The 21582-nt window shown below is 47.0% G+C and overlaps 1 protein-coding gene across 20 annotated transcripts in view; it reads left to right on the top strand.

The window, feature by feature from the left end:
* Nucleotides 1-21582, top strand: part of LOC105497123 (IgLON family member 5) — a 59142-nt gene that overhangs the window by 2254 nt on the left and 35306 nt on the right. For 3 of the 20 annotated variants that reach the window (XR_011617816.1, XM_071087604.1, XM_071087593.1), the window contains exons 2-7: nucleotides 8-224; nucleotides 7162-7575; nucleotides 8212-8475; nucleotides 8807-9088; nucleotides 9239-9341; nucleotides 19735-19874. Coding sequence is in view for 19 of the 20 variants with exons in the window: in XM_071087604.1 (XP_070943705.1) it covers nucleotides 44-224; nucleotides 7162-7575; nucleotides 8212-8475; nucleotides 8807-9088; nucleotides 9239-9341; nucleotides 19735-19874 (1384 nt within the window). In the remaining variant the exon portion in view is untranslated. Of the gene's footprint in view, nucleotides 1-7; nucleotides 225-2458; nucleotides 2567-3880; nucleotides 4002-5069; nucleotides 5193-5541; nucleotides 5645-7161; nucleotides 7576-8211; nucleotides 8476-8806; nucleotides 9089-9238; nucleotides 9342-19734; nucleotides 19875-21582 lie in introns of those variants that run through there. The other 17 variants (XM_011767898.3, XM_071087600.1, XM_071087603.1 and 14 more) reach the window with 15 other exon arrangements.

Genomic DNA, 21582 nt, shown 5'->3' on the forward strand with positions numbered 1-21582 from the left:
GCTCCAGCTTTTACAAGGCCTGAATCACAGTGTCAGCAGGGGTATGTTGCTTTCTCGAGTCCCTTTGGATGAACCATTTCCAATCACATTCAGAATCAGTTCCACGCTTTGTAGTAGTGAGGTCTGCATTCCCTTGCTCGCTGTCTGCTGGGGTCATTGTCAGCTTCTAGGAGCTGCCCTCATGGGCTCGTGGGTTCGTTCCTTCATCTTCAAAGCAAACAATGGTGAGTCAAATCCTTCTTATGCTTCACATCTCTCTGACCTCCACTTCTGGCTCGTCTGTTCCCTTTCTTCCTCCTGAATCTCTCTGACTTTTCTGCTTTGAAAGTTTCATGTGATTACATTACATTCACTCAGTCCAGGATGATCTCCTCAATTTAAGATCAGCAGATTAGTCACCTTCACTCCATCAGCAAAGTCCCTTCACTGAAGCACGTAGATTAATGTTTAATTGAATAACCAGGGCACAGGAATCTTGGAATGGGAGACATCTTTAGAATTTTGCCTACCACACAAGTCCAGGGGGAAGACATTTGCAACTCACATTGTGCATAACTACATGCTTTTCCCACTGTCTCTCTCGAACCTTGTGAGGTAGACAGGACAGGTTGATTTATCATATTTTATACATGAGGCATGGGACTCAGGAGAAGAGGCTTGAACCATGATGACACAGCAGTTCTGAAGGCAGCCTGGCATACCAGAAAGGACACTGGGTTTGGAGTCCAGGGACCTACATGATGACTTCAGGATGTCAATTTCTTGGCCCTGTGAACCTGACCAGTTCCTATTGCTGTTCTGGGCCTCAGTTTCTTTATCTGTGAAGTGATGCATTGAGAACTACATCACAGTGCTGTTGTGAGATTAAGAATAATAAAATATGTGAAGCATGTGAATCTCTAGTGCACAGTACATGGGCCACCATGACTGTTCAGTATTTATTTATTTATTTATTTATTTATATTAAGGTATCTGCAGAGCCACAGTTAGAACTCAGATTTATTTATTTATATCTCTCTCTCTTTCTCTTTCTGTCTCTCTCTCTCTCCCTCCCCTTCCCCCTCCCCCCAGGCTGGAGTGCAGTGGCACGATCTCTGCTTACTGCAGCCACTGCCTCCGGGGTTCAAGTGATTCTCATACCTCAGCCTCCCGAGTAGTTGGGACTACAGGCACATGCCACCAGACCTGGCTAGTTTTTGCATTTTAAGTAGAGAAGGGGTTTTGCCATGTTGGCTAGGCTGGTCTCGAACTCCTGGCCTCAAGTGATCTGCCCGCCTTGCCCTCCCAAAGTGCTGGGATTACAGGTGTGAGCCTCCACGCCTGGCCAAAACCCCAAATTTCTTGGTTCCAAATCTTTCATTTGATAAAGATTTATTATGCACCAGCTGTGTTCCAGATTGTGTGTTGGGTACTAGAGACACAAAAGTGACTCAGACTTGACTTTGAAAGGTAGACTCCATTATGTCACACAAAGGTACCTTGGGCATGACACACAAAGGCCACCCAGGAGTGGTACACAAAGGTGATTCCAACATGACACGCAAAAGTTATTTGGATATGGCTAATTTTCTCAAGGAACTCACATCCTGGTCAGAATAGATACAGAGTTACTTCCCTGCGTACTGTGAAGTGGCAGAAGCTGACCAAGGAGAGAGAGAGAAACAGAGGGGAGGTAGGGTTAGGTAGCATTTCTAGCAGTCTGCTAATAATCTGTCAAATTTTAGAGTTTATTTTGACAGTAAAGTGAAGCCAGCAGATGGTAACGAACAGGGAACTGACGTGATTTATAATTTAAAAGGATGTCATGTGGATATGGAAATGTGAAGGGGCAATGGTGGAAATATCACTGGAACAATGGAGTCATGGAAATTCTACTGTCCTTCCTCAGCTGCAGAGCCCCCTGCATAGTCCCCTTGTCATCTTCCTCTAAAAGTTTTCTAAGAGTCCCCAAGGAGTCTCCTATCTCTTCACAGACAGGCCCCCTTCATCTGGTTCCTGCAAGCATGGGACCTTTACTTTTTTTGTGGCGGGGACGGAGTCTTGCTCTGTCACCCAGGCTGGAGTGCAGTGGCATGATCTCGGCTCACTGCTGAGTTCAAGCAGTTCTTCCACCTTAGCCCCCCCAGTAGCTGGGACTACAGGCACGTGCCATCACACCTGGCTAAGCTTTGTATTTTTAGTAGAGATGGGGTTTCTCCATGCTGCCCAGGCTGGCCTTAAACTTCTAGGCTCCAGCAATCTGCCCTCCTCGGCCTCCCAAAATGCTGGGATTCTAGGCATAGGCGCTGCGCCTGGCCTAGAAGTTCACTTTTGGCTGGATTCCCTGGTAAGGCATTTTGTCAGTTTTCCAACTAGCACGACAATCAAATGGAGAAGAGATACGGCGGCGGGCTGTGTGGGGTTGTTGCAACAGCTCCACAGGGTCTTCCGAAAACCAGGCTCTCCATGTCGTTGTCAGCGACATCCTCAGATCTCCAGCTTTCATCCTCACCGTTGTCTCATAGTTGCCAGGTGGCTGCACCATCTCCAGCATCACATTCATCTTCCAGGAAGGAAGAAGGGGAAGGTGAGGAGGAGGAAATGGTGGTGCCGGTGTCAGAAAAGAAGAACTCCCAAAACTCCCCAGCAGATAGCCTCTTAAGTTTGGTATTTTAAGTAGACAAGTCTCTCAAAATGCGTGCTCAGTAACAAATCTAGCAGAGTTAAAGGTTTTTATTATTTATTTATTTATTTATTTTTGAGATGGAGTTTCGCTCTCGTTGCCCAGGCTGGAGTGCAGTGGTGCAATCTCGGCTCACTGCAACCTCCGCCTCCCTGGTTCAAGCGATTCTCCTGCCTCAGCCTCCCCAGTAGCTGGGATTACAGACACCTGCCACCATGCCCAGCTATATATATTTTTATATATGTGTGTGTGTATATATATGTGTGTGTGTATATATATGTGTGTATATATATGTGTGTGTGTGTGTGTATATATGTGTGTATATATATATTTGTGTGTGTGTGTGTGTGTGTGTTTTTAGTAGAGACAGGGTTTTACCATGTTGGCCAGGCTGATCTCAAACTCCTGACCTCACGTGATCCACCTGCCTTGGCCTCCCAAGGTGCCGGGATTACAGGCATGAGCCACTGTGCCTGGCCAGGTTTTTTTTTTCCTGCATTGTTCATGAGAGAGAAGAGTACAGTCCTACAGATTGGTATACAGTTTAGGAAAACAGAGATGTCAATTACAATGTTATTATTACCAGAGCAAGAAATCATCAGGTAAGACAACCCGTCAGAATTCCATTTTATGTGGGGATCATTTTCATGAGACATGGAATAATTTCTAACATCTTTGGAGTCTCATAAGACCATTTTGTTTAAATTGTTCTTCCAAGGGCAGATTCATATTAGCAAAGACTAGAACAAGTCAGCAACCGTCATGAATATTCATACAAAACTGTATATTGCAGAGGAGAACATAAATGACATTCTTATAAACAGTCTCAGTTTTGTACAACATCAAATCAAATTCCTTGAACCATTTTATAACACAGAACAGTATCTTTTGATTCAGTGCTGCAGGGGCAGGAAACATGTCCTTCAACTCTTTCTGAGAGTCATGTACTTTATTATGAAAACTTATGTTTTTAAAACCAAGTCTTGGAATTTTATTAGCTAGTATTACATGAAAAAAAAAAAAAAAGGGCGGGGGGTGAGAAAAGCTGAGTAGGCTTTTATTCACTGATAATAATTTGATAACATTTTTCTTCTCCTTGACTCATGGGCCAGAACTCAAAAAAAAAAGCAGGGGGGAGGGGGGGAGAAAAGCTGAGTAGGCTTTTATTCACTGATAATAATTTGATAACATTTTTCTTCTCCTTGGCTCACTGGCCAGAACTCTGCCATGTGGCCACCCCAGATGAGGCAAGAAAACAGAGACATTATTTTTCAAATTGGTGGCGTGGTCACCTGAACAAATTTGAAATAATAAGGAGGAAACAGAGGTTGGATATCAGGTAGGCAACTCTCAGGGTTTACCTGAGACATTGCCCTGGAGGAGATGGATAGCTAGGGCTGCTGAAGAGAGTCGGAGAGAGGAGGCTTCTTTCTGGTTGTGAGATCCAGGAGAGAACTTCCAGGAGGAGGTTACGTTTGACCTGGACTTGGAGAGAGAGAGAGGGTTTGAATGTGGGCAGAGGACAGGGCTGCAGAAGGACGCCATGACACGGGGAGTGGCCTGAGGAAACAGGCCGAGGAAGGATGTGTGGAGCATCTGTGGAAAGGATCCCTATTTCAGCCGGTGCAGTGGCTCCCGCCTGTAATCCTGGCACTTTGGGAGGCCAAGGCGGGCAGATCACCCGAGGTCAGGAGTTCGAGACCAGCCTGGCCACCATGGCGAAACCCCGTCTCTACCAAAAATACAAAAATTAGCTGTGCGTGCTGGCAGGCACCTTCAGTCCCAGCTACTTGGGAGGCTGAGGCGGGAGAATCGCTTGAACCTGGGAGGCAGAGATTGCAGTGAGCTGAGATCGCGCCATTGCACTCCAGCCTGGGTGACAGAGCAAGACTATCTCAAAAAAGGAAAAAAAAAAAAAATCTTTTTTTTTTTGGTATGGAAAGAATGACAGGGTGCAGGCATGGGGAATATCGAGGTAAGAGAAAAGCGGGGCAAAATCAGGGAGGGCTCGAATGAAAGGCAAGGGAGTTTGGAATGTACTCTGTCCCTGAAATGTTGTTTATTTCTTGAATATCTCTCTTAAATATATCACCTTCTCTCTGTCCCCCATAGCTACCGTTCCAGCTCAGATTTCATCGTCTTTCTCCTGGACTGTTGTTTCCTCCTCAGTGCAGACCCAGAGGGATCTTTAGAACACCCAAACCCGTTCTCCCATAGTTCAAAACCATTCCATAATTTCCCTGAGCTCCCCCATTGACATGGGAGGGAGTCCGAGCTCCTCAGCCTGGCATTTGAGACTCTTTGAAGAGGAAGTGGAGTGGGAATGCAGACTGGAGAGAGGAAAGCAAACATGGTGTTGAGGCTTCACAAAGAGTTTGGGGACAACCCCTGTTCTTTTGTTTTTGAGGCAGGGTCTCACTGTGTTGTCCAGGCTGGAGTACAGTGTTGTGACCACAGCTCACTAACAGCGTCAACCTCCCAGGCACAAGAGATCCTCCCACCTCAGCTTCCTGAGTAGCTGGAACTACAGGCATGTACCATTACACCCGACTAATTTTTTTTTAAATTTTTTTTTATAGGGAGAGGGTCTCCCTACATTGCCCGGGCTGGTCTCAAACTCCTGGGCTCAAGTAGTCCTCCCACCTCAGCCTCTCAAAATGCTGGGATTACAGGCGTGAGCCACTGTGCCCAGCCCAACCTCTGTTCTTGAAGCTGCCCAGCATCAGGTCCCATCAGGCCCCTAATTCACCAGATTAACAGACCTTAGGGGTGGATTGAAAAGACTAGAGCCCCTAGCAAGCCGTGGACTTCTTCCTAGCCGCACCCCATGCCTCTTGCTGCTGCCTCTCTCCTCATCCAATCCAAATCCTGCCCTCCAGGACAGACCAATCTGAGGTCAGAGTTAGCAGCAGGATACATCCTGGTCCTCTCTTGCCCATGAGGTCTCGCTGGGGCTGATGGCACTGCCGCTGCTATGGTTGGGTAAGTAGAAGGAGAGGCAGTGTGGAGGTATCTTGGGGAGGTGAGGGTGGGTAGGGGTGGAAGGCAGACAGGGCTGAAGTCAGATGAAGAGGTGAGAACATAAAAAATTAGGTACTTGGCCAAGCACAGTGGCTCATGCCTCTAATCCCAGCAATTCGGGAGGCCAAGTTGGGCAGATCACCTGAGGTCAGGAGTTGGAGACCAACCTGGCCAACATGGTGAAACCCTGTCTCTACTAAAAGTAGAACAATTAGCCAGGTGTGGTAGTGGACACCTGTAATCCCAGCTACTGGGGAGGCTGAGTTGGGAGAATTGCTTGAACCCAGGAGCGGGTGTTGCAGTGAGCCAAGATCGTGCCACTGCACTTCACCCTGGGTGACAGCAAGACTCTGTCTAAAAAAAAAAAAAAAATGTAGAATCTTTATTCTACAATATAGACCCTCAAGAAACCCTGATCTTTGAAGACCAGAGTTCAGGTTCAAGCTCTACCACCTTGAGTAATTCTCTTCAGTTTACTCACCTGGACAATGGAGTGTTCCCCGTCTATACAGTGAAAGGAAGTTTATTTGTGGAAACCATTCAACCACAAGAGTCCTAGGTTTCACAGGGCTGTCGGGGAGGGGAGGGGGTTCCAAATGAGCTAATGGATGGCGAGCACAATTATTCACTAACTATTCACTGTGACATGGTCCCCTGTAGTGGAATGTGACTGAAGTCACAATCTGCAGTTATTGCAGAGGGCCACGTGCCTCTGTAGGTATTGTCCTTAATTATCACAATATTGTAGTGTTGGTATTATTGTACCCATTTCCCTGACTGAGAAACTGAGATTCAGAAATGATGCAACATGGCCAAGATCACAAGATACAATTAATACCAACAAGAAGAGCAATAAAAAATCCAGCAGACTAGATTGGGATGATGCAATTTAGGAGTCCCCAAGACGCCTCTGATTCAGTGATCCACAAGAAGGACCCAAAACTCAGCAGAACTGTTTTACTCATGATTGCAGTTGATTATAGCAAAAGAATACAGATGAAAATCAGTACAGGGAAGAGGTGCCTAGGGCAGGATTCAGGAGAGAGCAGGCATGAGCTTTCAGCTGGCCTCTCCCAGTAGTGTTGCACCAACAGAGCTTCTTTCAGCAACAATGTGTGGTGACATGCACAGACATGCCAAGAAGAGAAGTGCACCCAAGCCTTGGTGTCCAGGGTTTTTATTGTGGGTCTGGTCACTGACTTAGCTTAGTCTTCAGCCCCTCCAGAGGTCAAGCTGATGCCCCAGGATCCAGGGGTCCCACCATAAATCAGAGTGTTAGCATCAACTGATGAAGTCCAAGGTCTCAGGTAAACAAAGACACTCCTATCAGGCAGGATATCCCAAGGGTTTAGAGATCACCTTGTAGCAGCTGGACAAGTGTCAAGCCTTTCTTAGGTAAGGTGACTCTTTTAATGCACAGATATAATACAGGAGTATGGTAGGTGGGTCTGTTTTTCAACTTGGATCTCTCCTTACAGGGTTACTTTCTCAGGTTTTGATGGAAATCAAGAAGATACCAGTGGAAGAGGGGCTGTGCACGACAATCCCTTGTGCATTTGAATTTCCCAAAGAACTCCCAAGCAATTCCATGATCATGGGCTACTGGCTCAACAAAAACGTCAGCTCCCTTGTAGCTACAAATAAACCCAATGCTACCGTTGGTGATAACACCAAGGACAGATTTTCCATGACTGGGAATCTTGATGAAGAAGACTGTACCCTACTCATCCATGATATTCTCAAAGGGAACAGTGCGACGTATTTATTCTATGCAGATCTAGGAGAACAAAAAAGTGCTTTCCTGGGGGAGAATATCAAACTCTTTGTGTCAGGTGATGTTCAATATCATCCAATAAGTGGTTTGGAAAGAAGGAAATCCAACCGTGGTTCTGGTGATTATGTGGTTTTTACTTGATGGGCACTAGGCTTTACAAAACCTCAGGTGTTTGAGTTTTCCAGTGATGCAATGAGATCGGTATAATAGGTAACTTTACTTTTCCAAATAGAAATGGCAAAAAGAGAAGCGACTCACCCTATGTCATCCAACCAATACAAAATAGAGAGGAAATGATCACAGACTGGGCTGGGAAGGGGCAGAGTCTAGGGGTAGAATTGGGCTGGAAAAGGGAGGCAGAGGAGGAGTTACCACTAGCACATCTAGTCTGGGGCTCAGGTAAGGGGCCAGAATGTAGAATCCTCATTCTACAATGTAGATCGTCAGAAAACTCACCCTCAGTCTTTGAAGACCAGAGTTCAGGTTCAAGCTCTACCACCTTGAGTAGTTCTCTTCAGTTTGATCACCTGGACGCTGGGCTGTTCCCCTTCCACACAGAGAAAGGAAATCTATTTGTGGAAAACCATTCAACCCCAACAATCCCAGGTTTCACAAGGCTGTTGGGGAGGTGAGGGGGTGGCAAATGAGCTAATGGGCGGGGAGCACTTTGTAACCTGGAAACGCCGTGCATCAGTGAAGTGTCCATGAGGGTCCCTTTTCCCCCAAGGTTTGGGTCTGCTTCTCTCTTCTCCAGACCTAACCCAAAAGCCAGAGCTCCACATCCCAGAGATTCTTTTGGCTGAGAAACCTGTGACCTTGAACTGTACCCTCAAAGGCACCTGCAAAGAAATCAAAGCCCTCTTTCGCTCCCGGAAGAACCCAGCCGTCTCCAGCAGCTCCTCCTCAGTGCCGCACTTCATCCTGAGGCCTGAGGACCATGGCAACACCCTTGGATGTCACTTGAACTTCTCCCTAGCCAACGTGACCAGAAGTAGCTTGGTCAAGCTCCAAGTGGTCTGTAAGTGCTGGTGGGCACAGGCAGGATCCTGAGAAATAGTGGGCTCAAGAAAAGACCTGAGCCCCAGAGGGAAAGAAATCTTAGGAGCTGTCACATGTTCCCCCTGACCTTTGGGGCTGAAAGGTCAGAGGTAGGAGCTGAACCCAAGTCGGAGGCAGATGTGGAGAGAGGATGAAAGGGGACTGTTTTGAGTCCCAGCCCCACTCTGGATTGCCAGAAAGTCTTTCTGAAGCTCCCTGTGAATAGCGAGTAGAGAGAAGGCTGGGTCTTAGGGGAAGTAGAGAAGCAAAATCAGGACATCTTGATGATCCCCGATTCTTCCTCCGCACAGCACCTCCCAGGTTGTTCAATTCCTCTTGTTCTTTGGAGAAGACAGTTCTGTGCAGCTGTTCCTTCCATGGGATCCCCACACCCTCCGTGCAGTGGTGGATGGGAGGTGTCCCTGTGGATGTGAACAGCATGGATAACATCCCCCGGGTGACTTCTTCCACACGTGTCCCCTGGGCCAATAGCACCATCAACCTCATCGGGGAGCCAGAAATAGTCATGAGACTTCGCTGTGAGGGGAAGAACCAATATGGAATTCACACTTCCAGCTTCTTCCTGATACCAAGTGAGTATCCAGGGACCTAGTGACTGAGCTGGAAAGAACGCCTAAGGACCAGATGTGGATGGGCACAGGGCCAGTGGAAAGGGTAGAGAGTTTTAGCTCCGACTTCAAAGCCTTTGGAGAAAAGTCCATCTCACTTCCCTCCAATTCCAGATAAGAAATCAGTTTCCAGTATGTTCGTGAAAGGATTAATCCAGGGTATTGTGTATGGAGCCATTGCATTCTCATTGCTCTTCTTCTGCCTCGTCCTCTTGTTGTGAGTATCAAAGTTCAAATTCATCAGCAGCCTTTCCCAAAGCCTACTACCTTTATTTATGTTCTCCATTTCCTTCCTCATACTTCCTTCCAGTTTATTTTGCTTTGTCTACTTTGTTTGTTTGTTTGTTTGTTTTTTGAGACAGGGTCTCCCTCTCTCACCCAGGCTGGAGTGCAGTGGAGCAATCACAGCTCACTGTAGCCTCCACTTCCCTGGGCTCATGATCCTCCCACTTCAGCCTCCTCAGTAGCTGGGACTACAGGTGTGTGCCACCACGCCTGGCTAATTTTTGTATTTTTTTGCAGAAACGTGATTTCACCATGTTGCCCAGGCAAGTTTCCAACTCCTGGGCTCAAGTGATCGACCCACCTCAGCCTCCCAAAGTGCTGTTGGGATTACAGGTGTGGCCCACCGCCCCCGGCCTTGTCTACCTTTTAAAAATGGATTCTTACGTCGTTAACTTTTGGTTATTCTTCTTTTTCAGTATTTGTATTTAGGGCCATAAATTTCCCTCTGAGCGTGACTTTAGCTGCATCTCACAAATTTTAATATAAAGATTTCATTATCATTTGGTTACAATATTTCTAATTTCCATTATGATTTTTTGACGCATGAGATTTTTTTGTTTTTGTTTTTTTGTTTGGTTTGGTTTGGTTTTGAGACAAGAGTTTTGCTCTTGTTGCCTAGGCTGGAGTGCAATGGCATGATTTCGGCTCACCACAACTTCCGCCTCCCAGGTTCAAGAGATTCTCCTGCCTCAGTCAACCTAGTAGCTGGGATGACAGGCATGCGCCAGCACGCCCGGCTAATTTTTTTGTATTTTTAGTAGAGACGGGGTTTCTCCATGTTGGTCAGGCTGGTCTCGAACTCCCGACCTCAGGTGATCCACCTGCCTTGGCCTCCCAAAGTGCTGGGATTACAGGCGTGAGCCGCCGCCCCCAGCCTGACCCTTGAGTTTCTTAGGCACATTACTGCCTTTTAAAATTTTTAGCTTAAACCGAATAAGGTCAGAAAATATACTATGCATGATTTCAATTCTTTATTTTCTTTGTAACACATTTTTTGTTTAGTTTTTATAACTATTCCATGTGAACTTGGAAAGAATGTATATTCTGTGCCTCTTGAATGCAGTATATATTTCTCTGTGTGTGTGTCTGTGTGTGTACACAAACACATACATATACGTATATACCCTTTAAATCAAATTCATTAATCGTGTTGTTTAAATCTTCTCTACTTGTACCGACTTAATTGCCTGCCTGCTCTAATGATAAGAGATAGGTGTTTTTAAATCTCCCACCATGATTGTGGATTTGTTTGTTTCTTCTTGAAATTCTGTCAGTTTTTGCTTTATAAATCTTGAGGCCATGTCATTAGCTTCAAGTCTATTTTAAAATGTGCATACAAGGCCGAGCGTGGTGGCTCATACCAGCCCTTTGGGAGGCCAAGGCAGGTGGATCACTTGAGGTCAGGAGTTTGAGACCAGCCTGGCCAACCAGGTGAAACCCCATCTGTACTAAAAATAAAAAATTAACCGGGCATGGTGGCGTGTGCCTATAATCCCAGCTATTTGGGAGACTGAGGCAGGAGAATGGCTTGAACCCACGAAGCGGAGGCTGCAGTGAGCCGAGATCATGCTCCTGCACTCCAGCCTGGGTAACAGACTGACAGGCTCTGTCTTAAAAAAAAAAAAAAAAAAAAAAAAAGTTCATACAAGTATCTTCCTTATATCAGAAACCATTTTTCTTCTTCACCTTTGTATTAAAGCCTATCCTGTCAGATATTAGTATAGCTCCACCAGCTCCTTCTTTTACATCTACTCTCAATCTGTGATCTTAAAGTTTAGATATGTGTTTCGTAATCAGCATATGATTTTGACTTTTTTTAGTCTGGTAATTTTAAAATCGGATTTAAATTACTTTACTTGATGTAATTACCAGTGCATTTAAACACTGATGGCATTTCAATATACCATCCCGGCTTGTTCCATATGTTTATTTTTTCCCTTTACTTGTCTTCATTTGGATTGGCTGGGTATTTTTATCAATCCATTCTTTTCTTTCTACTAGTTGAAAATTATGCGATTATACGTTTTTAAAATATTATTTTACTGGTTACCCAGAAATCACAACATCTGTACTTCAGTTATCAAAGTATATATTTGAGAATTTCAAAGTATAAAACCTTTACCCTCCTCCAGATAATATAAAGACCTTAGAACAGTTGAACTCTAGCTCTCCTCCTCACAACTTACATGCTATTTTCATAACATTCTTTGTGGCATTTTATCAATCCCAATATACGTGTTATTTCACATTCGAACATCTCCGAAGTAGAGGTATGTCTTCAATTGATGGTGATTTACAGTTGCTGTTAGTCCCAGGTGGCAGTCCTGATAAAGTTGTCATTGCCTGCAGGTGCATGAACTCTGTCATTGCTGTTCATATTATCGCTTTAATTGAATTATTTGTTCATTGATACATGTTTAATTTATTGCCTTTTCAAACATTTGCAAAAGTGTTACATTATTAGCTGGTACAGAGACAAAGTTATTGTGTATACAGAAGGGCACAGAAGTAAAAGAAGAAGCATACCTTTCATTCTTGGGACACCTGTAACATTTGTTTGGGAAATGACCATATTCGGTATTTTTTTGTAGAGCAACAATCTGGTGCTTTATAGAACCTAGGAAAGAAAGATACCCACATGTGGATGAAGCCATGTTACTTTTTGTTGTAAGATAAAAAGCAAAAGGGTAATTTACCATAAACTGTCAGTGCAAATGAAATAAGAAGAAATTGCTTAATCCTTTAGAAGACATTTTTAAAATTTAAATTATCATGACATGGGATGATTCATGTGCTGTTCAGGACGATATTAGTTCTTAATAGTTTAACTGGCAACATTTTTTTCCCCTTAGGTGATATATAAATTATGCATCTTAGTATTAGTGGCATTTTATTATTAATGAAATACCAATTCTATATTTTTGAGCCCCCAAAGATATCATCGTGATGTTTGGTTTTATTTTGTACATTCACTGCTCATTTTGATTTACATACATATTTACCATAGTCTCTATTCTTTATTCCTTACACTCTGTTAGTATTCTTAGATCTTCCATCCAGAATCTTTTTTCCTGAAATATATTCTAGAAACCCCTTTAGAATTGGTTTTCTGGTAGCCAACATCCTTGGTTTCCTCTCTCACTTTCTCTCTCTTTCTCTCTCGTTCTCTCTCCCTTCATAGTCGAAAAATATTTTGGCCAGACATGGTGGCTCATGTCTGTAATCCCAGCACTTTGGGAGGCCAAGGTGGGCAGATCACTTGAGGCCAGAAGTTTTAGACCAGCCAGGCCAACACGGTGAAACCCTGTCTACTGAAAATACAAAAAACCAAAAATAGCCAGTTTTGGTAGTGTCCACCTGTAATCCCAGCCACTCAAGAGGCTGAGGCAGGAGAGTCACCTGAACCCAGGAGGCGGAGGCTGCAGTGAGCTGAGATTGTGCCACTGCACTCCAGCCTGGGCCACAGAGTGAGACTTTGTCTCAAAAAAAAAAAAAAAAAAAAAAGGTAGATTTGCCAAGTTTGGAATGCTGTATTGGCAGGCATTTTCTTTCGGTATCTTGAACTATTCCGCGTTCCACTATATCTTGCTTCTATTATCACAGAAGAAAAGTCAGCTGTGACTCTCATCTGCTGCTCCTTTGAAAATGATCTCTCCTTCTCTGTCTCGGCCTTTAAGACCTCTTTGTCGCTGACATTTCTGGTTTGGCCTCACACTTTACACTTTCCTAACAGCAACTTGCCTATTTGTCTCTGACACATGCGTTTCTTGTCCTGCAGCTTTGCTGACAGTTTGGCTTCTGCCTAGTACTCCCTCTCCTCTGCATTTCATCTCCTACCCCTGCTCCCCTCTCACACCTGGCTGACATTTATTCATCATTTACAACTCAGCCTATAGTCCTTCCATCACATGGTCTGGAAAACTTCCCCGGGCCTCTCTCCAGGGCCAGGTGTCTCTTCAGGACTCCTGTACGTCTCCTGGACTTTTGGGTATTAGCACTAACACTTCTACTTTGATGTGACTGAGTGTGGATATCATCTTTTTAGGTTTGTCGTTATTGATATTTATTTGGCCTCTTCAATCTATGCTTTGGTGTCTTTCATCAGTTCTGGGAAGATTCTTAACCACTGTTTATATTGTCTCTGCTCTTTGTTTTCATTATAGGGCTTTTATCTAATGTTTGTCAAACTTTTTTATCTGTTTCCCCTCTTACCCTGTGTCCTGTATTTTCCAGAGAGAGGGAGTCAAGTAAACAAGTACTAGGTTAGAGGTCTGTATGAGGGAGATGCTAAGAGAACCCTACTCTTTCACTGTCTTCATCCTTGGAGCAGAGGTACGGGATCAGTACTGCCCAGAAATCCTTTAGCTTGCCTCTAATCAACCCCCTTCAACTTCACACTCTGTCAGTATGCCAGGTGTTTCCCTCTTTCCCCCAATCTCTTATCTCATCCCATCACATTCAGCAATAGGGTTTACCTACTTCCGAGGAAAAAAATCAACTCCCCGACACATACGACATCATTACCACTGATGGTGAGTGATGTACTCCCTGCCTTTTTCAGGTAAAGAGGCTTCCTTCCTCCTGTCCAAGGTAAACCTCACCTCCTCTGCTTGGGAATCCTTCTCCTCCACTGCCTTAGGAGCTGGACTCCATCAATCATCCCTTCTGGCTCCTAAATTTTCAATCATTCTTTCTTTGCCGGCACACATCTCTCCCGCCTCAGCCCCACAGGCTTCCTCTATGTACTATCCAATATTCTTTTGGAAAAATACCTTACACCACTTCCTGATTCTCATCACACTCTTCCACTTGCTCCCCAGCACCAGGCCACTGAAACGACATTGTCTAAAGCAACCAGTGACCCTTATTCTCAACGTTATTCTCAAAATCCAGTGGCAGGTGTTCTTTCTCTTGTTCACCTTTAGGCAGCATTTAGGATTGGGGTTGGTGGGGTGAGGTCCTCACACCCAGTGGCTTATTTTCATAACAAGGGAAGCATGGCAAGGCCATCTGCTGAAAATGACACGGGTGGGAGCATGGGGGATCCGTGGGGGATTGAGAAGAGGCATGATGTGTTAGGGTGGTTGGAATAGCCACTGGGGAGAATGAGCAGGATCTGTATAAGGACAAGGAGAGCAACCACTGAGCAGTAGCAAAGGCCCAGTGGTTGCTGGAGATTAGTAATCATTAATGGTGCCAAGCATCATTGCTATGTGACATCTCCTCCCAGCAGTGGTCATTGGAAGACGTCTTAGTCCATTCAGGCTGCTATAACAGAATACATAGACTGGGTGGCTTATAAACAAAAGAAATTTACTTCTCACAGTTCTGAAGGCTGGGAAGTTCAGGATCAAGGCACCAGAAGATTCGGTGTCTGGTGAGGGCCTGCTTCCTGGTTCACAGACAGCACCTTCTGGTTGTGTCCTCACATGGTGTACAGGGAAAGGGAGTTATCTGGGGTCCCTTTAAAAGGGCACTATAATCCCATTCATGAGGGCCACACACTCCTGACCTAATCACTCCCCAAAGGCCCCAGCTCCAAATACCAAAACACTGGAGATGTTGTTTCAACAGAAGAATTTTGGAGGAACACAAACATTCAGACTATAGCAGAAAAAAAGGAGTAGATGATGGCATTGGGCTAGGTTTGAGTATTCATGGACAACATGCTAGGAAGGGTGATGGAGTGGGGAGGTGGGAGATGGGGAAGCGAGGAGGCTGGAAGGTGAGAGCACTTTAACTGAGGAGCCATTGTACCTAGTGGGGTGGGGAGGGAAGGAATGGAAGAGAAACTGAGTGAGTCTCCATAGACTGTAGAAAATATAGTGTCTTGGGATTGAAGCTTCCACCTGTGATATCATATAATGGGAACAGTTGGAAGGGGAGCACAAAAATACTGGATGGATAGAAGAACTAGGCAGATGATGAAGTATTGGAATTTGCATTTTCATAAGTGGAAAAGTTTTTGGGAGATAATGAACCCTTGGTAGTTAAAGGAAACAGTTGCCTTCATCAGGTCTCTTCCAGTTGTGAGTTATAAGGGCTGAACTCAACCAGCTCAAAGAGAAAGGTAACAGTTCTGATCATCTGTTGCTATGTCTCTACCCCGTCTTAGTCTATCTGGGCGGCTACCACAAAATGCCATAGATTGGGCGTTTTGTGCACAATAGAGATTGATTTCTCACAGTTCTGGAAGCTAGGAAGTCCAAGGCCTGGGCACCAGCAGGTTCAGTGTCTGGTGAGGGTTCTCTTCCTTATACATGACATCTTCTCACAGTGTCCCCACTTGGTGGAAGGGACTAGGGGGTCTTGCTGAGGTCTCTTTTATGAAGGCTCTTGTCTCATTCAGGAGGGTTCCATCCTCATGAACTAGTCACCTCCCAAAGGCCCCACTTCCAAATACAGTCACCTTGAGGGTTAGGATTTCAACATGTGAATTTGAGCGGAGGATATAAACATTCAGACCATAGCAATCCCCCAAAATACAGTGGCTTCAAACAATAATCATTTTAGTATTTTTCATGATTTCCTAGATTAGGAATTTGGGCAGGGCCCAGCTGGATGCTCCCTGTGGTGTCACTTGAGGTCACTTGAATTGGGCTAGCATGGAGAGTCCAAAATGCTTTCATTCACAAACCAGGCATTTGGTGACGACCAAAAAGACGAGAGTCAAGCATAAAAATCCTCTGGGAATACAGAGGCCTGGCCTAGGGGGTTGCCAGTGACAGAAATGAGGAGAGGAAGGGAATGTTCTGGCCCAATAGCCAGAGGCTCAAAGTAGCAGAAGGAGACTCTTTCTTCAGAGGATGAGGGTTCTAAAACAGAAGAACACAGATGTGGGCTCCAGGCCTCCTGGAGAATCAGGCCAGAGGCAGGGTCGCTCTCAATGGGGAGAAGGCTTCGGAGGTGGTGTCCTGGGGAAGGAGAAGGAAGGGATCTGGGAAGAGTGGGGTGCAGGAGGTAGGAAGGGCCAAACACAGCAGAAGATGGGTGGAGAGTCCAGGACAGGAGAGTGTGGTGGTGGTGCCCCAGCCAGAGGGCGAAGCAGAAGGCATGGGGGCAGTAGATTGGGCCACAGGTGTGGAGGTGTCCCCTGCAGGCGGGCTGGTGGCTCTGGAGCTGAGCTGTGCCAAGTTCCCTCAGGAGGCAGACATTGGGGGCCTTGGGAGGGCAGGAAGAGAGTCACAGTGTGTCCAAGCAAATCCAGTACAAGCATAGGAGCGGGTTGTGAATGGGAGGAAAACCTACAATAAAACAAAATGGCGGCCGGACATGGTGGCTCACGCCTGTAATCCCAACACTTTGGGAGTCCGAGGCGGGCAAATCGTGAGGTCAAGAGTTCGAGACCATCTTGGCCAACATGGTGAAACCCCGTCTCTACTAAAAATACAAAAATTAGCCAGGCGTGGTGGCATGTGCCTGTAATCCCAGCTACTTAGTAGCCTGAGACAGGAGAATCGCTTGAACCCAGGAGGTGGAGGTTGAAGTGAACCAAGATTGTGCCACTGCACTCCAGCCTGGGCAACAGAGCAAGACTCTATCTAAAAAAAAAAAAGAAAGAAAGAAAAATGAGGCTGAATGCATTCACTCATGCCTGTATTCCTAGCACTTTGGGAGCCCAAGGCAGGAGGATCGCTTGAGCCCAGGAGTTTGAGACCAGCCTGGGAAACATAATGAGACCCCATCTCTACAAAAAAAATACAAAAATTAGCTGAGCACGGTGGCGCACGCATATAGTCCCAGCTGCTCAGGAGGCTGAGGTGGGAAGATGGCTTGAGCCCAGGAGGTAGAGGCTGCAAAGAGCTGTGATCACACCACTGCACTTCAGCCTGGATGACACAGTAGGACCTTGTCTCTCAAAAAAAGAAAAGAAACAATAAGTTGCAATAATAATCTTGAATTCAAACCATCTCACAAGGCTGCTTCAATATTTTGCTATTTTCCTGCATGTCTGGATTGGTATGCTTTGGCCTCATTCATAATTTTTTAGAGTATGCAAAACATGCAAATGGCCTTTATCACAGTGCACATGCTGCACACGAATGCAGCGGAGATGTGTGATGCAAAGCCTTTCTCCACACATTAACTCAACAGAAATTTACTGAGCAGATTCTACATGCCAGGTCATACTGTTATAGGAAAGGGGTCCGGATCCAGACCCCAAGAGAGAGTTCTTGGATCTCACACAAGAAGAAATTCAGGGCGAGTCTGTAAAGTGAAAGCAAGTTTATTAGGAAAGTAAAGGAATAAAAGAATGACTACTCCATAGACAGAGCAACCCCGAGGCCTGCCGGTTGCCCGTTTTCATGGTTATTTCTTGATGACATGCTAACCAAGGGGTGGATTATTCATGCCTCCCCTTTTTAGACCATATACGGTAACTTCCTGTTGTTGCCATGACATCTGTAACCTGCCATGGCGCTGGTGGGAGTGTAGCAGTGAGGATGACCAGAAGTCACTCTCGTCACCATCTTGGTTTGGGTGGGTTTTGGCTGACTTCTTTACTGCAACCTGTTTTATTAGCAAGGTCTTTATGACCTCTATTTTGTGCTGACCTCCTGTCTCATCCTGTGACTTAGAATGCCTTCACTGTCTGGGAATGCAGCCGAGTAGGTCTCAGCCTTATTTTACCCAGCTGCTATTCAAGATGGAGTTGCTCTGGTTCACATACCTCTGACAATATCGTAGAGCAAACCATGCCTCAGGGAGGTGGACACCGAAGGAGGACATATACAGATGTGTAGGGATAAATGTTGGGAAGTGCCTGGAGGAAAACGGGGAGCTGGGAGAGAGTTTGGCAAGGGGAGGGGATGCGAAGCAGCCGTTAGGTACTTGCTCTGAGACCTAAAGGAGTATGCTCAGACCGAGGGAGCCGCAGTTCTAGGCTGAGATTGCAGAGGTTTAGGAGTCCAAGAGTCCAGCAGGGCCGGATGAGCTGAGAGCTTAGGGAGAGCTTGAGAGAGGCCAACCTGTGGGCAGAGCCTCAAGGGCTCTGGTGAGAAATTTGGGCTTCATCTTCCTTGTGGAGGGCTGTTTCCTCTCATGCGTGGTCATCCTGGAAGGTGAACTGCTCTTCAGTGGGTACTTTACCTGCGAAAATCGTATGTGGACAATGTGGTGGGTGAGTCCCTCCAAAATGAGTTTTGTGTGAGTTGCCCAACAGCGTAACAAACTGGGCGCCATTTGTGTTCATTGCTCACTTTGTTGCTCTCTGATGCAAATCTCTGTAAATGGAGGCCTCAGCTTCTAAGAGAAATTAAAAAAAGGTTTTTTGCAACCCAAAGCCCAGGCTGAAATAGACATGCTTCCTTGTCATTGCCTTGACCAATGACTAGATTTTTTTTTTTAGTGCCCTGTTGATGTGGGGGTGTCATATCCAGGTCCCTACTTAGTATGGACCCAAGGCCTTGTTGTCTGCTGTCACCGGACCATTGAAACCAAGTCCCTTGGTTATTATAACAGCGAGCCCCCCTACCCCGCGACCCAGCGGTGTGCAGCCAACCCTCAGTTGATGCGTGGCCTCTGATCTTCCCTCCCCGAAGTCCTTACAACCTCAGCCCCATCGGTATTTTCGGATGTTTTTGTAGAGCAAGTGTTTTCAGACAGGAAATGGACGTTTGAATCTTATTGTCTGAATGCAGAAAGAAACAATGGAAGGATCTCCATCTGGGGAGGAACAGATCTGGTCTTTAAAGTTCGCTCAGGCTGCTCTGCAGGGGACGTGGGGCAGAAAGACAGAGCCGCCAGCTGGGGACCAGCAGGCGTCCCCTGAAGCTGCCAGAGCAAGAAAGGAAGGGGACCAGTTATATAATCCATGGGACATCCACACAACAGAACAACACAGCTGTCAGAAAGACCAAGGCGGTGTGCCGGGCACGGACATGCAGACATGAGCCAGAAATATTAGAAGGAGGAAGAAAGGTGCAAAAAAAAGACCTGTCCAAAACTAAAAAGTGTATATGGAGACATCACAGGGCAGCAAGAGAAGCAGGAATGGACCAGACATGAAGGGCCACCAGGCTGAAGGGCTGGGCTGTGTCCTGGGGGAACTGGGGAGCCATGGGAGGTCTGTGAGCAGGAGAGGAGCTGGGCAGCTCTGGGGGACAGAGTGAATTTCAGGAGGCCCAGAAAGAGGCTTGTTAGAGGGTCCACACCAAGAGAATAGAGGTTCTTATCCCCACTTGATGGGGTGGGGTGGGGCTGCGCTGGTGACAGAACCGGCAATCGGAGGAAGCTGGTGTTCTGGGCCCAGCCCAGGGCTTCTTCTGGGAACTGGACGGGGCAGGGACTGAGCACAGCATTCACCACGGGGCTTCCTGCCTTAGAATGAAGATGCTTACCTGGTGGGAGGAACATCAGAGTCCCAAGACCAAAGAAGGCCTCACCCTTAAGAAACCAGAGCTGCTGGAGGAACCAGAAGTACCCAGCATGCCTGAAGCTGACATCCCACCAGACCGGGCTGGAGGTAAGTCCCTGGGACAGTCACAGGCAGGTCGTCAAACAACAGGGCCGCAGGCCAGGGTCCCCAAACCCATCACCTGGCAGAACCACCGGGAGGCACTTGTTCAGGACAGAGAGTCCCAGGCCGCCTCAACCCCCCACACCACATGCTACATTTGCCAAAACAAAGTGCCACAGACTGGCTGGCTTGAACAGCAGATATTGATTTTCTCCCCCTCTGGAGGCTGGAACTCCCAGGTCAAGGTGCCAACAGCCAAGCTTCCTTCTGAGGCCTCTCTCCTTGGCCCGCAGATGCTGTCTTCTCCCTGTGTCCCCACAGGGTCATCCCTCTGTGTGTGCCTGGGTCCTAATTTCCTTCCCTTGTAAGGACACCAGTCATTGAACTCAGGCCCACCATGTGACATCATTTAACCTTAATCACCTGTGTGAAGACCCTGTCTCCAATACAGTCACATTCTGAGCCCCTGGGGGTTAGGATGTCAACATATGAATGATGGGGGGTGGGGTGGATTCACACTTTAAGCCACAACAGAGGCTTAAAGAGGCTGCTTGGATTCCCTGGTGTTGGGTACTCAGAGAGGGGACTGGGCTTGCCGGAGGCAGCGGAGCAGCCGAGTCTGGTTCTCCCGAAGTCTAGGGATCTGGAGAGACAGAAGAGTGTAGACTCCGAGACGGATCACGGCACTCGGCCCGGGTCGTGGAAACCTGGCCCAGGCAGAGCTGCACAGACCTGCCGATGCCAGCAGTGACTCCGTCCCAGACTCCAGACCCGGAGGCCGACGCCCGGTTCTCACCCATTTCCTCCCATTTCCTCGGGGAACATGCCCCGGGGCCTCCCCAGCGCCAGCCCTCGTGTTAGCCAATGTAGGGAACATGCTTAACACCTGACACCTGCCCGAGGGACACGCCACCCCAGCAGCCAGGCTGACAGGAGCAGAAACAAAACACACAGGGACACGCCAGGCATCAGCACCAGGAAACAGGCTGCTGCCGCCCACAGGGGCCGTTGTGAGCCCAGAGTGGATCCAACCCAGCCTCAGCCTTCTTCAGAGAGAGAAACTGAAGCATGCTCAGCACCATGGGAAGGTGGCTTGAAACCCTAAGGAACCCCCAAAAACACATCCACAGGGGCACTGGGAACCATGAGGCCCCAGCCTCGGCACATCTGCATGCAGACAGAGAAACTGAGGCTCACCGTGCCGCGGGCCACACCGCAACGCTGCGCGCTGCTCAGGACTCCTGAACCCGGGACCCTTGCCCCCCAGTGCAGCAGCTGACCCTGTCCTGGACATTTTCTCCTGACTTTATGAGACTCTAGTGCAGAGGTTGCAAACTCAAATGCTCACAGCCACCAGGCAGGGAACAAGCGGGGCACAGTTGGCCTAATGGGGGCCTCATCTGCCTTGAAAGCAACTGAGCGTCCTGAAGGCGGCGGCTCGCCATGGCGGAACCGCGGCGGCTCACAGTGGCGGAACTCTCTCCAACTCCTCCCTACCCGCTCCCCACAGGTCAGGAACACGGGGTGACTACAGCTAGCTCTTCATGTTTTTTTGTTTGTTTGTTTTTTGAGGAGAATCCAGAGATCTCGATTTCAGTGTGAAATGTCTTGATTCCAGCACCTCAGCAATTGAGAACATGTTTTTAAAAGGCAGCGCCGCCGTGGGTCAAAGAAAAGCCCCGATGAGGCCTCCCATTTGCAAACTCGGATCAGA

This window comes from Macaca nemestrina, chromosome 20 (assembly GCF_043159975.1).
Source record: "Macaca nemestrina isolate mMacNem1 chromosome 20, mMacNem.hap1, whole genome shotgun sequence".
Lineage (NCBI taxonomy): Eukaryota > Metazoa > Chordata > Mammalia > Primates > Cercopithecidae > Macaca > Macaca nemestrina.